This window comes from Accipiter gentilis, chromosome 28 (assembly GCF_929443795.1).
Source record: "Accipiter gentilis chromosome 28, bAccGen1.1, whole genome shotgun sequence".
Classification (NCBI taxonomy): Eukaryota; Metazoa; Chordata; class Aves; order Accipitriformes; family Accipitridae; genus Astur; species Astur gentilis.
Genome location: NC_064907.1, coordinates 9,597,956 through 9,612,880, shown reverse-complemented (window position 1 = coordinate 9,612,880; position 14,925 = coordinate 9,597,956). Strand labels below are relative to the sequence as shown.

General features: G+C 34.5%; 1 protein-coding gene across 4 annotated transcripts in view; it reads left to right on the top strand.

Annotated features, from left to right (window-relative positions):
• RYR2 (ryanodine receptor 2) overlaps positions 1-14,925 on the top strand; it is a 452,105-nt gene that overhangs the window by 313,432 nt on the left and 123,748 nt on the right. For all 4 annotated transcript variants that reach the window (XM_049830593.1, XM_049830592.1, XM_049830591.1 and 1 more), the window contains exons 44-53: positions 1,306-1,441; positions 2,133-2,319; positions 2,799-2,904; positions 4,200-4,320; positions 5,605-5,774; positions 6,779-6,999; positions 8,300-8,390; positions 11,451-11,591; positions 12,411-12,574; positions 14,591-14,669. In XM_049830593.1, the coding sequence (XP_049686550.1) occupies positions 1,306-1,441; positions 2,133-2,319; positions 2,799-2,904; positions 4,200-4,320; positions 5,605-5,774; positions 6,779-6,999; positions 8,300-8,390; positions 11,451-11,591; positions 12,411-12,574; positions 14,591-14,669 (1,416 nt within the window). The remainder of the gene's footprint in view (positions 1-1,305; positions 1,442-2,132; positions 2,320-2,798; positions 2,905-4,199; positions 4,321-5,604; positions 5,775-6,778; positions 7,000-8,299; positions 8,391-11,450; positions 11,592-12,410; positions 12,575-14,590; positions 14,670-14,925) is intronic.

The window sequence follows — 14,925 nt, the reverse complement described above, 5'->3', positions numbered from 1 at the left end:
GTTTTAGGTACCTTTCAGAGGAAGACTATCAGGATCTTATTGTTTGTTCTTTCTGCTGGTGGTCTGGATAGTTGAACTGAGTTTATGGTTATTACATGCACAGGTGTAACCAGAAGGAATTGCCTCAAGGGCAGCTCTTACTTTGGGAATAGTGAAGTCCATACCCAACAAAATTTCACTGCTAAAATCTTTCTTTGTTGTTCTGTCTTGATGGCGACATGCAGTGGTGGCGTAATGCAATAAGGATTACTAAAAGCTTTGTGAAAACTTGTTACAATAAATGACAAATGTTCATAGAGATATCTATCTATATCTATCTGTATTTTCTCCGAACATTTAAACTTGCTTCAGGAAAGATTGAAGGAATTGGGATTAATTAGACTAAAGAATAAAAAGCTCCAGAGAGCATGTGACAACTGTGTAGAATATGTAAATTGCTGCTGCAAGAAGGAATAGCGTAATAGTTACTATGTCAGCAGTAGGTAAGAAAAGCAGCTTAAATAATGGAAAGACAGATTCAAGATAGACATTAAAAAACACTTTCTAATAGCAAGTAAGACAGTGGAATATATTGTCCAATTTGTTCTTGAAGACTTCCAATTCTGGAGATTCTATAACCTTCATAGGAAAGCATCTGTCAGGAGTAATATAAATGTAGATGATCCTTTCTTGGAATAGGAGCGTGGACCACATGTATTTAAAAGAACTTTTTCAGACTTTCTTCTTATAAATTGTCAGCAAAAAGAAGCTGTCTGAACTTAGTTAAAGGCTATGCTTACAATTCTTACAATTCAGAAAGGAGAGGGCCAACTGAAAACTACTATTGAGACTATAGGTCTGAATTACAGTGAGTATTACTGCTGTGTGTTTAAAAAGAAAGGAAGAAAAAAAGCAAGTGAAAAGGAACGGTTAAAATAAAAGAGTAGACCTGTGAGTTATATTAGAAGATGTGATTTCAAATGTGAATAGTGTGTAGTTGGGAAATATTACAAAATTGACTAATTTATAACATTCAGGGTTGTAAGAGAAATGAGATATAGATAGCAAAGCAGTGATTTAGAGAGAGGAAAAATGGAATTGAGATAAGTAAGGTCTGGCAGTTCATGGCAGAAGTAGGAAAAGACTGGGAAAGTGAACTAAGAAAGAGGCTGCTCTTCTGATTTGCACTAAGTAGGATATTGTTTTGTCAGGGGTAACAGAATGTGGGCACCATATCCGGGACAATATATAAGGATGCTTCCCTTTGAAATTGCACTTTTCTTCTTTTTCACAATTAATATCTTTTTCATCTTACCTTGCTTTTAGGTGGTTCGCTACTTGGCTGGATGTGGATTGCAGAGTTGTCCTTTGTTGATTTCTAAAGGCTACCCAGACATCGGATGGAATCCAGTTGAAGGAGAGCGATATTTGGATTTTCTTCGTTTTGCTGTTTTCTGCAATGGTAGAGTAGAAGCCTATAAATTTTATAACTTCCTCTAATGTTCAGATAAGTTTGTCATTTAAAATAGTAATAGAAGCTAACTTGATAAGTTACGGTAAATATAAAGAACAGTTTGCAGAAAGAGTAGAATTATGCAAGACACACAGTGACTTAAGTGCTCATTACACAAGTCATATAGGGTCCTACGAGCCTATAACTCATTTTTCAGATCCATCTTTAGTCTTTGAAATGCCCACATATCCTTTGGAAGTAGAGCAGAGAGTCCTAAATCTTTTTATGATAAAACTGATGCTAGACATAGAGCCAAACCCTCATCTTGTGATGAAGAGTTAGGTAGCCCAATTTTAATGTTTAGCAGCTATATTGGTCCCCTCATTAACTCTCTCACTTGACTGTGAGTCTTTACTACAAATCAGTAGCTTCAGTGATGCTTTAAACATCCTTTATTATGTAGTTTCTTCTTTGGCTCTATTTAATTTTGAATTAAATCACATGTTATATTTCATAGCTTTTATTACAATAATAGAGGAGTATGTGTGTTTATGCAACTTTGTCATGATATTTGAACTGTTTTGTAGTTAAAAGTATCTACTGATGCATACATACTGCACTTTTGCGTATTCTTTTATGATTGTATTTCAGAACTCTTTTTGATATAATCTTAAATCTTGATATTTGTTCTATGTGGTAGGAGAGAGTGTGGAGGAGAATGCTAATGTTGTAGTCAGACTGCTTATCCGTCGACCTGAATGTTTTGGACCAGCTCTAAGAGGAGAAGGAGGCAATGGGTTACTTGCTGCCATGGAGGAAGCAATACAAATATCAGAAGATCCAACAAGAGATGGACCTTCCCCGAGTAATGGATCTAGTAAAACCCTGTAGGTGCAGTGGAATTGCTTACATTGCCATCATTTTTGTTTATTTTTTATATAATCTTAGTCATGAAATGACTTCTTTGTTTTAACATGTGAATTATCAGGTGGATTCTTCCTTGGATTCAATGGAGGGTAGAGATTTGTCTTCTGCCAAATAGTGCTTCCTCTGCACTGTTAATTTAAGTTACTCTCTCTAAATATTCAATCCTCTTTAGAATTCTGTTTCTTCTTTGTCAGTCAGTTAAGAATGAATCCCCTGATGCAAAATGAGATAGATAAATGGTAACGATGCAGATGTCACTACAATCTTTTAGGGACAAATTCCATTCTGTGTTAGTCTGCTAAAAGGCCACTAGTTAACAGGAAGCCCCCATGTGCAAGCTGTAACACCTATGAGGACATTTTCTTTATTTACTGCTGATGTAAAAACTTTCTTGTATTTTTTTAATCTTTTAATTGTTTTAACATTTAACTAATTACAGTGAAATGGAAGAACAAGAAGATGACACTATTCACATGGGAAATGCAATCATGACCTTTTATGCTGCTTTGATTGATCTGTTAGGACGTTGTGCCCCTGAAATGCACGTAAGTTTTATGCCTTTGTGCATTGGAAAGTAAAGTCATAGTTGCTTTACTGATTGTTAGGTGGTTTGCTGTTTGGCTTTTTCACAGTAACATGTTATCAGGTATTAAAGCAGTAGTATGGCTACATAGTATCCTAATATTTATAATGTGTTCATCTGCTAATTTGCAAGGAATTTCTATGAACTATTCAGAAGATGTTCTTTTTAAAGGAGTTATTCCATTGCTTTTCTTATTACTGTTCCCTGTGGTTGGTCTTCAACAACATTCTGTCATGAATATTGTTTGATTGTCCCTTGTGACAATCAAACTCCTCAAATTTCCCTATTTATTGTGATGGTGTAGAGTGATTTATTATTTTTTTTTTAAACCATGGTTTTACTCTCTTCATATACTTATTTAAACAGACTGATTAAATTGCATATAAAAGTAAATATTATAGGGTATTCTTTTAAAACGCAGGAATAAGCATTGTCCCTGCACATACACATCGATATCTTATAATCTTTATTTATACTGACAAACCTTCTCAAAGGTAAGATGTCACTATTTCAAGCATTAGATACAAAGAATTAGACACACTATAAAAACCATAAGCTATAAAAAGCCCTTACCACTTAATTCCTAGAAGCTTGAAACTATTTGAAAATATTTAAGATTCAAAATACCTTCCCGTTCTTCAGAAATTCTACTTAGTTATGCGTAGTTTCTCATTTCACCCTGAAATGTGCCCTAATTCATATAGATCAGTATAGATCAGTATCAGATTTGTGCAGAGACCAATAACTTGAGAAAGGAAAGAGAGAGAGATCCATGTAATAAGGTTAGTGTATGAATAACTGTTTTGTTTGAATTAAAAAATTGTCTTGTTTTCTCCCTGTCTCACTGCCTTTTTTAAAACAAAACTAAAACAACCAGGATACCTGAAAGTGGTGTTATTTGGCCAGGACAGAAAAACTGGCTTTTTTCATCTGAAAATCTGCTTTTGCTTCCCCTCTCCTCTCCCCTCACATGCTACATTTTAATGCTTTGTTCACCTATTTTACCTAATATTCCATTTTGAAAATGGGCTTAGTCTTATTTAATAACCAAACATCGAGATTTCCAGACTTTGCACATTTGCATCAAAAAACCCCAGCGAATAAATACAGATTGCATGAAATTTACAGTATTAATTATAATGTGATTTTGAGAGCAGTCATTCTTGTGTATCTGTGGTTCAGCAAGTTTCCAGAACATTATCACATATAGAAGATAAAAAGAAGACCTTGTTAATTTTTTATCTGTCTTTTCCTTAGCTAATCCATGCTGGTAAAGGGGAAGCCATTAGAATCAGATCAATTCTACGGTCTTTGATTCCACTGGAAGATTTGGTGGGAGTAATTAGTATTCCTTTCCACATGCCAACCATAGCTAAAGGTAAGATGATTATTCTACTTTTTTTCCTCCTATCGCATTCTTATGTTTTGTAATTTAATGAAATATTGATACTCATACTTCTCTCAGTATTAAAAAATGTTATAGAAATTAAACTATTTGTTGTGAGAATTAGAAGAGAAATTGTGTATTTCAAACAAATTTCAAAAACTTTTCTGCATGCTATAGGCAATAATTCTGTGTACACTTAAATCACTGATGTAAATCCCATTCATTTAAATTGTCATGAAAATCTATTACAGCTTCAAAAGGAAATTTAAAAATGCATACTTTCTTTTTTCTAAAATATTTTTAAAAATTGCAGTCTCTTATCTTGATAACATAATCCTTAGCTATTGCTGTTCTAACCCTATCGATTGTTTCTAGCAGATCTTACTAAAACACCAGAGTTGTTCTTCAGCAACTATGGTGAAGTTATAGGGATGACATATATATACAAATGTATTTCTTTGTTTTTTCTGCCTACATAGAATTGATTGTGATAGTGGGAGCTATGTGAGCATCAATATAAAAGGGAAGGGAATTACATCTGCTTTTTTGGGTATCTGGAGAGAGAGCATTATAATTGTAACATGGGTTGTCTAGGGACTTAGAGCACAAGAATGCCCAATAGGTTACAGTAGAAGTTATAAAAAGACCAATGATTCTATTACACCATTACTTATTTATATTCCAAATATAAATGACAGATCTATAGGTGATATCACAGTAGCATAGAGTACAGCTTATAGATAAAGAATTGTTTATTTGGCTTTGAAAATGAAAGTATCACAAATTAAAAATATTTCAGTGAATTCCTTTCAGATATTTCAGAAGTTTTCAGATACAGAGGACTTTTTAGCACAATCTTAATTCATTGTCATACATCACAGATATTCTCATCAGTGCTGGGTTCCTGGGGTGTTTGATGTGGAATTGTTGTATTTTTTACTTTCTGTCTGCTTATTCTAAGAACTAGGTACTTCTGTAGATGAATTAGTATGTTTTGGGTACTTATCATATTAGAATATCAACTGATAAGAATCCTTTAATACACAAAGCATGAACATAAAAACATGTATGGACTTTGAAGTCTCTCTGGGTGGAATTTGCCTTATGCATTCGATCTTGGTTAACTACAAATATTTTGCCTTTGTGTAACAAAATGACAGGGAAGATGCTTAGATGTTAACAGAGACTCAAAACCTCTGACAAGTAGTAGCATGACTGCCTAGTCTGCTGGTGAAGGATGATCCTTGTCATTGAAGTCTTATTTCTTCCTTTTAGATGGTACTGTGGTGGAACCTGACATGTCTGCGGGGTTTTGCCCAGATCACAAGGCAGCCATGGTTTTGTTCCTTGACAGGGTCTATGGAATTGAGGACCAGGATTTTCTTCTACACCTTCTTGAAGTTGGCTTTCTGCCAGATCTTCGTGCTGCTGCTTCTTTAGATACAGTAAGGGTTTAAGTCTATTGTTATTTTGGTTCTCTTATCTTACTGAACACTGCAGCATTTTTCATCCCTCAAAAAAACATTTTTTATTTCTTCATTTTGTCTTCTACATTTCTCAAATGCTGGATGAGCTGCCTGTTGCTGATGAGCTTTGACAATACTTGAAAAGCAGTGAAGAAGCATTCTCCAGAATGATGCTCACTTTATGAGTCCCCCTTGATACCCATGTCCATAAGAGATGCAATGCCTTTCCCCAGGAGACTTTGTGAGCTTGTGCTATGGAATCAAATTCAGATAAGCTTCCAATGAAGCATGTAACTGAGAGCCTCTTTCCAGAGATATACAGGAAGTGTTCATCTCCATCCATTAGTTAGGGTCACCTACATTATTATTTAGGAAGTCTTTAGATTTTTGTTTTAGTTCCTCCTCAAAATTGCTGCCTTTTTTTCTGTGAGTCTTATTCCTGTCTAATTTTTCTTAGCTGGCTTGGTCCAGAAAGATCAGATTTAGAGAGCTTATATGAGAGCTAAGACATGGACTTTGATTCCCCTATTTGACCTTTTATGTCAACGTTTGTCTGAAAATTATTATTTAAGAAAGAGCAGGCGAGGATTTTTTTTTCTGACTTGGAACCTGGACTTGATTGTAACACAGAAACATAACTGAATTTTGTGAATGCAGACTTGACTGGTATTACCTGGTTTTGGAGTGTTCTGTTAAGCAGCTATGACATACTTTAATATAGTCTGGAAAATTGTTTTGGTTTTGAATGGCTACCTTTAGTGTTTATGCTTTCATTTGTTAAAAACAAAACAAAAACCAGCTGTGAGACTTTAGAAGCAGGAAAGGCAGCTAGGAATCCAGCTTCCAGTAGGTATTAAATCCTCATTTGTGTGTTTTGGACATTTCCCTCTTTATAACTATTACAAAAGAAAAACAAACAAGTTCTTTTCGTTTGTAACAACATTGATGAGACAAATCTAATTTTTCTCCCATTTAATTCATAGGCTGCTTTAAGTGCTACGGATATGGCTTTGGCTCTGAATCGGTACCTTTGCACAGCAGTCTTGCCTCTGTTGACCAGATGTGCTCCTCTTTTTGCTGGCACAGAGCACCATGCTTCCCTCATCGATTCGTTATTACATACTGTGTACAGACTCTCAAAGGGATGCTCTCTTACCAAAGCTCAGCGAGATTCTATTGAAGAGTGTTTGCTGTCTATCTGTGGGTAAGAAACTACTCCTGGCTGTACAGGAATGCTAATTGATATAATACAGGAGTGCAGAACTATGCCACCAGTAGCATGATTAAGATTTTTTTTTTTTTCTGGCAGATGATTGTGATATTTTTAAATACACTATATTCAATTTGCAACTATTATTAAACACGCATACGCAGTTCTCAGTTATTTTGCTATTACAGAGTTTTTAAAATTAAAACCTTGGCAATTAACTAAGAGGATGTAGTGCAAAAAGACAAAGCTCTGGAAATGTAGAATTGTGCATACGCTGAAGCGCCTCTTAAACACTTTTAGCTGTACGGATTGGCAGTATGGTTGATGATCAGATTATACAGTTCTATGGAGATGTTTATTTACATTGTGTTACATTTGATATCCTAATCAATGACTAGTATTGTTATACCTCATTATTGACAGCTATGGGACAAATTTTGTCTGGGTATCTGCGGTCTCAAACCCAGTTGATTATCATCCAATTTTTTTATAAGCTTACAGGATCAATTATCAGAAGATGACTAGGCACTTATGAATTCAATTTCCAATTAAAGTTAGCAACATTTAGGCTTTCAAATCACCACAGTTTTTTTGAATATTTCACCATGATTTTTTTGCGTAATGTGGAACCATGTTCAGAAATGACAGACATTGATATTATAGTACTGTAAAAAGGTACTGTATAGCATTTCTTTATAAACTATATCACATTGACCATTTTATATATATATATATTACTTTGATAAGAACCAATAAAATGGACCAGTGTTTGCTATTTATCTGGAAAGGTTTAATGTCCATGCCATTCTAACATACATGCTATACCTATTTCTTCTGTCCTTCCAATTGGTGCCCACTGCTGCGTATCTTGTTTAGTACATCTAAAGAGTTAGTGCTTTTCTGTCTTTATTAGTTTCTGGGATATTTTTAAGAGGCATTGAGATAGATTACAAGAAATTAATGTTATAGCTGTTTCTCATGGGCATGGTGATCATAATACACAATATCAACGTTCAGGTTTATTTTTCCTTGATTTTCTTTGTCTATAGATCACATATTTTCTCTGCTTCTTTAAAGCATTTGATTTGCAGCTTATTCAGAAGGTTTTCTTTGGTATGCACTTGTTTGCTTTCTTTTGGACATATTTTTTTAGTGCCACAAGCAAAATCCTATTACTTTATGAATTTGAAGAATTTTAATGGCATAGAACTGACATGTTGCTTTAATGTATTTATTCATTATTTACATGAAACTATGCTGGTACACCTTTTTAATGTGGTTTGTCTGCTTTTAGGCAGTTGCGGCCTTCCATGATGCAGCATTTGCTGAGAAGATTAGTATTTGATGTTCCTCTATTAAATGAACATGCGAAGATGCCTCTCAAGGTAAAAGTATGTTTTAGTATTCAACAGCATGCCTTGTAACAAAATGCAACAGAAAATACTTGCATGGAGAATATTCTCTATCTTGTAACCTTATCTCCACTCTGCAATAATCTAAGACCATAGTTCTTGATGATAAATTGCTGCCTCGGCAGGAATTCAGTCTAATTTACATCCATCCATAGAGAATTATGAAGTCTGTGTCTAACGTTTGCTTCTCCTTTAATTCTCTCCTCTTTTTTTAAGCCCATGTGGAGACAGAATAGAAAAACCCTTGGGGGCAGGGGGCAGAATCCAGTGCAGAAAGGAAGATAGCAATTGATAGTCTGTATGTACCCTAACTTCTGCCCTCTGTGTTAGTTCTCCTTGCTCTTGGAAAACGGACTCTTTTTCTGTGGTTTGTGCTTGGAAATCTAAGCAATACATGTTTTTTAACAATCTTCCATTTTGTTTTCAGCCCCCAAAGGTTTCTCCATACCTTTTGATTCTGATTCCTAATGCACAAGAAAAATGTGTTTTTTTCCTTTCTGAAATGACACATTCCTTAAAGATTCCTCAGACTTCATCAGCAGTTCTAAGAAACATATCATTTCCCACCTTACCTACTGCTGTTTTTCAGCAGTCCTTTTTAAGGCTCTCCCACCACAATTTTGAATGAGATATTTAATCTTTTATTATTTAATGTTTCTTTATGGTTTAAAAGCCACGTATCAGGATTAATTGCATTTTACATCCCATTTCTTTGCCAAAATACTCCTCAGAGTTACGCAGGCTTCTACTAGCCAGATTATGGTCTCTGACCTCAGATGAGGAATTTAAATCATCAGTCTCAAAGCCAGGAACTGCTGCATGGTCGTCTTTCCCCTGCTAAGGATTTTATAATTTGGTTATGTCCTCCAAGAAGTGCTCAAACAATGCCAGAGCAGCCATTCTTTAGTGCCGATGTGTGAGGAAAGCAGCTGATAATTTAGTATAGTGCCCTCAAGGGGACCTTTCTAATATATTATGATATTTTATGTGCTGCAAAAACCAAATAGTAACTTGGCGCTCCCTGCGTGGCTATGGTCCTTCAGGTTTTTTTGGCAGGAAAGAACAACCCAAGCTCCCTGAGATCTTTTCATCTAGGACAGCAGGTTTTTTGATCCTAGAGTCATGACTGCAGTGACTTTCCCATATTGATGAACTGAACAGGAAGGAAGTAATAATTAGATCCTTTTGGCAATTCAGGTTTTGGGAGAATATAGGTATGAAGAGAACCATGGTGGTAGCATGGGCAAATGATTTTGTCCGTTGACACCTAAACAAGTAATAGGAGTTTCTGAGGAAAGTGAACTCTTTATCTGAAAACAGAAGTAGAACTCTTCAAAGGTTTCACTGACATATTTTCAGTGATTTAATAAGGGACTCCTACTTATATCTACTAACGTGTTTCTGATTTGAAAGTACTGTGTGTATTCCTTATAGCAAACAGGTTATAGTAGTCTAAAGAGACAGCTACAAGTTAATCATGCATCTGAAAATGTGATTTTGAATGGGAAGAGTGGAGGAAATCACGAAGGCTAAATCAGAATAGAGTACTATCTACTGTGAATACCTTTGCTGGTTTCTACAACTAAAAATTACCTCAGGTTAGGCAGCATGTGAATTCAAATCTGTGATGCTTTTCCTGTGTAATTTGGTGTGAAATTTCTGGAATAGGTCTGCCTTGTTTTTATTTCCTCTTAAATCACATTCAGTGCTTCATCAAGGACTTGTCTAAGAGTAAACCTGACTTTACTCTTGGCTAGATTTAAAACTCAAGTCTGGCCATTGCGTAGTAGAATTTATTTTGAAAAAAAATTTTCAAAGACATCTTAGACACAGAGTCCATATTTCTGAGAGCCCTTTATTTCTACATGAATAATAAAACTTCTGTCTTTTTACATTATATATGCATGTAAATTCTTCTATCTCTTTTTTCTTTAATCATCTGACAATTTAAATAGTACATAGATAATAATAGATTATTTAAATCTGAAGATATACAAATGCATTCTATGGATTGTATTTTTTTTCTGATCCATGACAAATACATCAGAACTGCACAGAATTGAGGTTATATTTTTGGTTATCAACACATCAGGACTTTTTTTTTTTTTTGATGCCTATTTTTATTTCTGCACAGTTACGTTATGAATATCTGCATTTTCCATTTTGGCATTTGTTCTGACTGGAAAAAAGGGAATCCTGTCAGCTCTTTACTGACTATGACTTGTAATATTTTGCCAACATGCTTTGCAATTTGATGGTGAAACAATTCTCTTTTTCTCTGAGGAACCATTAAAATAAACTCTGAATTAAAATTCCAGCTAAATTTTTTAGAACAATCATTCTGTGTCGTAGGGAAATCTGCCCCTGAGTAGGACTAGGTTTTCATACTTTGCTATTGCCAGAATTTATTTGTTTGGGATTGCCTTTACTGACAGAAGTGCAGATACCTAGTAGCAGGTCTTTGCACCATTTGAGTCCCTGATAATCTGGAATCTTGTAATCGCTTAAGAAGAAAGTATCCATGAAATATGTGTTTAGTGAAAGAGAGGGAGCAAGGATAAAGCTCCTCTGCTCATTGTAATAGAGAGCAGGAAGGTAGACCGATAGCAGGTTTTACAGTCCACAGAAGAGTCACACTGGAGAGTTATTGTTGAATAGCTCTCAGACATGTAAATAATAATGGGGACCTAGGTGAAATCATGGTTCTACTATCTTACCCACCAAGCAGCAGCGTTTGGAATAGTGGCACACAGATGGAGGTGAATTCTTGTCTTCAGCTGAGCTGTCAGAGTTCTTGTGGTGTTGGGGAAAATTATCCTGTCACATGCTTTTTGCATATGCCACCAATGTTAAAAGAAAGAACTGCTCATTCTGTGTGTATATCCACCAATGATTTAAAGAATAGATACACAACATGGCTTCTTGATAAAAGTTAGAAATTTTTCTGACACTGTCTGTGTAATGGTCAAGTGCCAGAATGGAAGAACATCAACAGTTATATTTTTTTTGCTTTCAAAATATGTTCTGTTTTAGTTGCTGACAAATCATTATGAAAGATGCTGGAAGTATTATTGTTTGCCAGGTGGATGGGGTAACTTTGGTGCTGCCTCAGAAGAAGAACTTCATTTATCCAGAAAGTTGTTCTGGGGTATTTTTGATGCTTTGTCTCAAAAGGTAATTAATTTTAATATCCATCTCCTACTGTAAAAGACTTACTGTGTAACCTTTTTTCTTTAATCTGTCATTTTTACCCAGCTTTTAACAACACAGTGTTATCCAACTTTAAAGGGAATAATATAGCCTTTAGTAAATTTAAATCTTCCTCTTATAGCTTCTGCTTTAATGTAGATATACCATTTTGACTGCTCATTAAAAAAAATTGTATAGCTGATGCAGTAATCTTGAGGTGTATCTGTACAGGTCAACTACACTTCAGAGCCCTAAAAGCAAATTCAAGCATCTGCAGCTGACTGAAAGCTGCACATTTCTACCTCACACACTATCCTTCCTTAAACCATAGTCCCTTTCTTAGTAGTTGTAGTTTCATCACTTTTGAATAATTCTGTGTTGGACAAAAGTTTAATAATATACCTTGGTATGTATTTATTATTCATTCTGTGAGTATTGTTAAACAGCATGCTTAAAATTTCATGAGTTTCATTTCAAATCTAGGTATTTAGAAATGCTATGCATATTCCTGTGCTACATTCTCTTCCCAGACATCTGAAAAATGCCTAGTGTTGCTCTCGGTGGAGTCAATACTTTTCCCATTTACTTCAGCAAGAGCAAGACTTGATCCTAGCTGTATCTATAGTGTATAATATGCTTTGTACACTCAGTTTCCTTTATTTTCAGAACAAAAATTCAATGTCACACTAAGTAAGAAAGCCATTCTGTGGCTGCTTGGTTTCACATATGGCTAGTATCAGTTTCAGCAGTGATGTTGATACTTTTCAGTCACTACTCACTTCCTATCCCCTGTGTGTTCCACAGAAGTATGAACAAGAACTGTTCAAATTGGCTTTGCCTTGTTTGAGCGCAGTTGCAGGGGCCTTACCTCCAGACTATATGGAATCAAATTATGTCAATATGATGGAAAAACAGTCTTCAATGGATTCAGATGGGAACTTTAATCCTCAACCTGTTGATACATCAAAGTAAGGGATTATTTTGTTGCAACTAGGTTTTTTTTATCACAAGCGTGTAAAAGAGGGATGGAGTCTGTTGTTGGTTATTGTGTGAACTTAAGGCTTTTACTCTCTTCTGAACACTTATCTTCTAGATAAAATGGAGAACTGAACTTTATATTTTTTTTTTTTTATTTATGTACTTATTTTAAATCATATAAAGCAATAAATATTCAGTTACATAACTAATTTCCTGGTCAACCTAGAACATTTTTAATGCATTTTCAGCCTGAAGATAGAACTGTCCAGTTACCTTTGTATGTCTGCTGCAAACAAACCAGCATGATTTTAGGAGCAGAAAAAGTAGGCTAGTCTACGTCACCCCTGTTATTATTAACACGTGCCAAGACACAAATTCCGGTGTGTGTGAATGACAGTGTACCTACAGAACATGATGGTGATGATGATCATGCATTCATATAATCTCTTTTTACTATTAATAATGGGGAATTGGGCAGAAAGATCTTCCTTGTCTTTAGGCAGTCAGGCTCTGCCCATGCTCTTTTAAGTACATTAGCCAGACAAAACACATATCTAAATGGTATTTTTGTGCCCTGGTTTTTGGCTACAGCCAGTGCCCCATTCTCCTTTGTATAGAATAGTCTTACAGCAGTGTGGTAATGCACTATATCTTGTAAAATACCTCTTGTAAGACATTTGCTTCAATTGCCTTTGTGAGCTTTCTGTCTGTATTAACATTCAGAACAAAATGCCATCAGTAGATTGATATCTTTGTTACAGCATGCTTGTGTATGTATGCACATCGAAATATGGTAGTAAAAGCCATAATCTAGACTGAAATATAGATATTACATCAGTGACAATTAAAATTAATTTGTCTAAGATATATATAAGATATATAAAGATTTAACAAAACTTAGTAAGGATATTATACTATGATTTAACTAATTGAAGATGACTTTATCTGGTATCATTTCAGATGAAAATTGTAGGTAGCTAGAATTTATTTGAAAAACTCAGAAAATGTTACTTAACATTACCTAAATCGTCAGTCATCTCATTGTCATAGGAATCAACAGTTTTGTGATGATTCAAGACAAAGGAAGCACTGCTTTTATTAGTGTCACTTCTAACCTATCCTATATTCTTTTAACAAGCAAATCTTGCACCATATTACTTACTAGTCCTAGACCTATTTATATGAAGCTATAGATAATATGACATTACTGTACTTGTCAATTTATTGCATTTCTGAAACTATTCAAAAGTATTATACCATTAGAAGAATTCCCCTTGAAATACATACTTCCAAATGATAAAAAAAAAAAAAATAAAAAGCGTGCTGGATGAATGTTTTCTGACGTTTGTGTGTGGTTAGGCTCTTGTAAACTGTTGCTCTTGACATAACATTGTTTTACATTTCTTCTTTTTCCCACCCTATGACTGAAGATTAAAACCCAGTCTCTTCTACTTTGCAGTAGATGGCACCGTAACACTTTTGCTGCCAAAATTCTTTGTCTTAGGAGGGAAGATACTGCTATTTCATAAGTGATCAAGAAGCAATTATTCCCTTCCATTCCTAGGAATGCAGATGCAGAAAAATACTGATATTTGATCAATTATTTTTCGAAGAGGATTCTGTCTGTAGTGCTTGTTTGACTAAGGATAGTTGCTTTTTCTTTACCGCTTAAGAAACCTTAACTTGTGCACTGTCTTGTACAGCTCTTGAAGGATCAGTGTATTTATTTCTGTTTTTTCTATTTGTAATAAGGATTTTAATATTTTTAATATTCACTGGGGTGTTGGCAAAATAAAGCCTTGAGCATATAACTTTTGAGTTGCTGTAAGTTGTAGTGCTTCAAGCATATAATAAAATTTATAGGAATATATAAAATAGATTATTTGTTTCAAAAAGGACTGTTAGCACACTTAGTTTATAATGGACATGTGCAATAAATTACCACCGTATTTCTGAAACTATGGGTCATAGTATGATATAATGGCTATTTTTCTCTTCACTTTCAGCATTACAATACCTGAAAAGCTAGAATATTTCATTAACAAATATGCAGAACACTCTCATGACAAATGGTCAATGGAAAAGGTAAAATCCATATTCCTGTTAAAGCAAAATCAGAATTTTTATTTGATTTTTTAAAATTTTATTTATTTTTTTTATTTCATTTAAAAAACATTTTACTCTGAATATTATTATTTTTCATAATGCTACAAGTTGTTACATAGGTAAGATATAAACCTATATTTTCTGAAATGCATTTGGAGGGAAAGTTCTGTAAGTGCACATGAGTATTTCAAAATAGTGTTTCATCATTTCATTATTTTTATTGTTGACTTTTGAA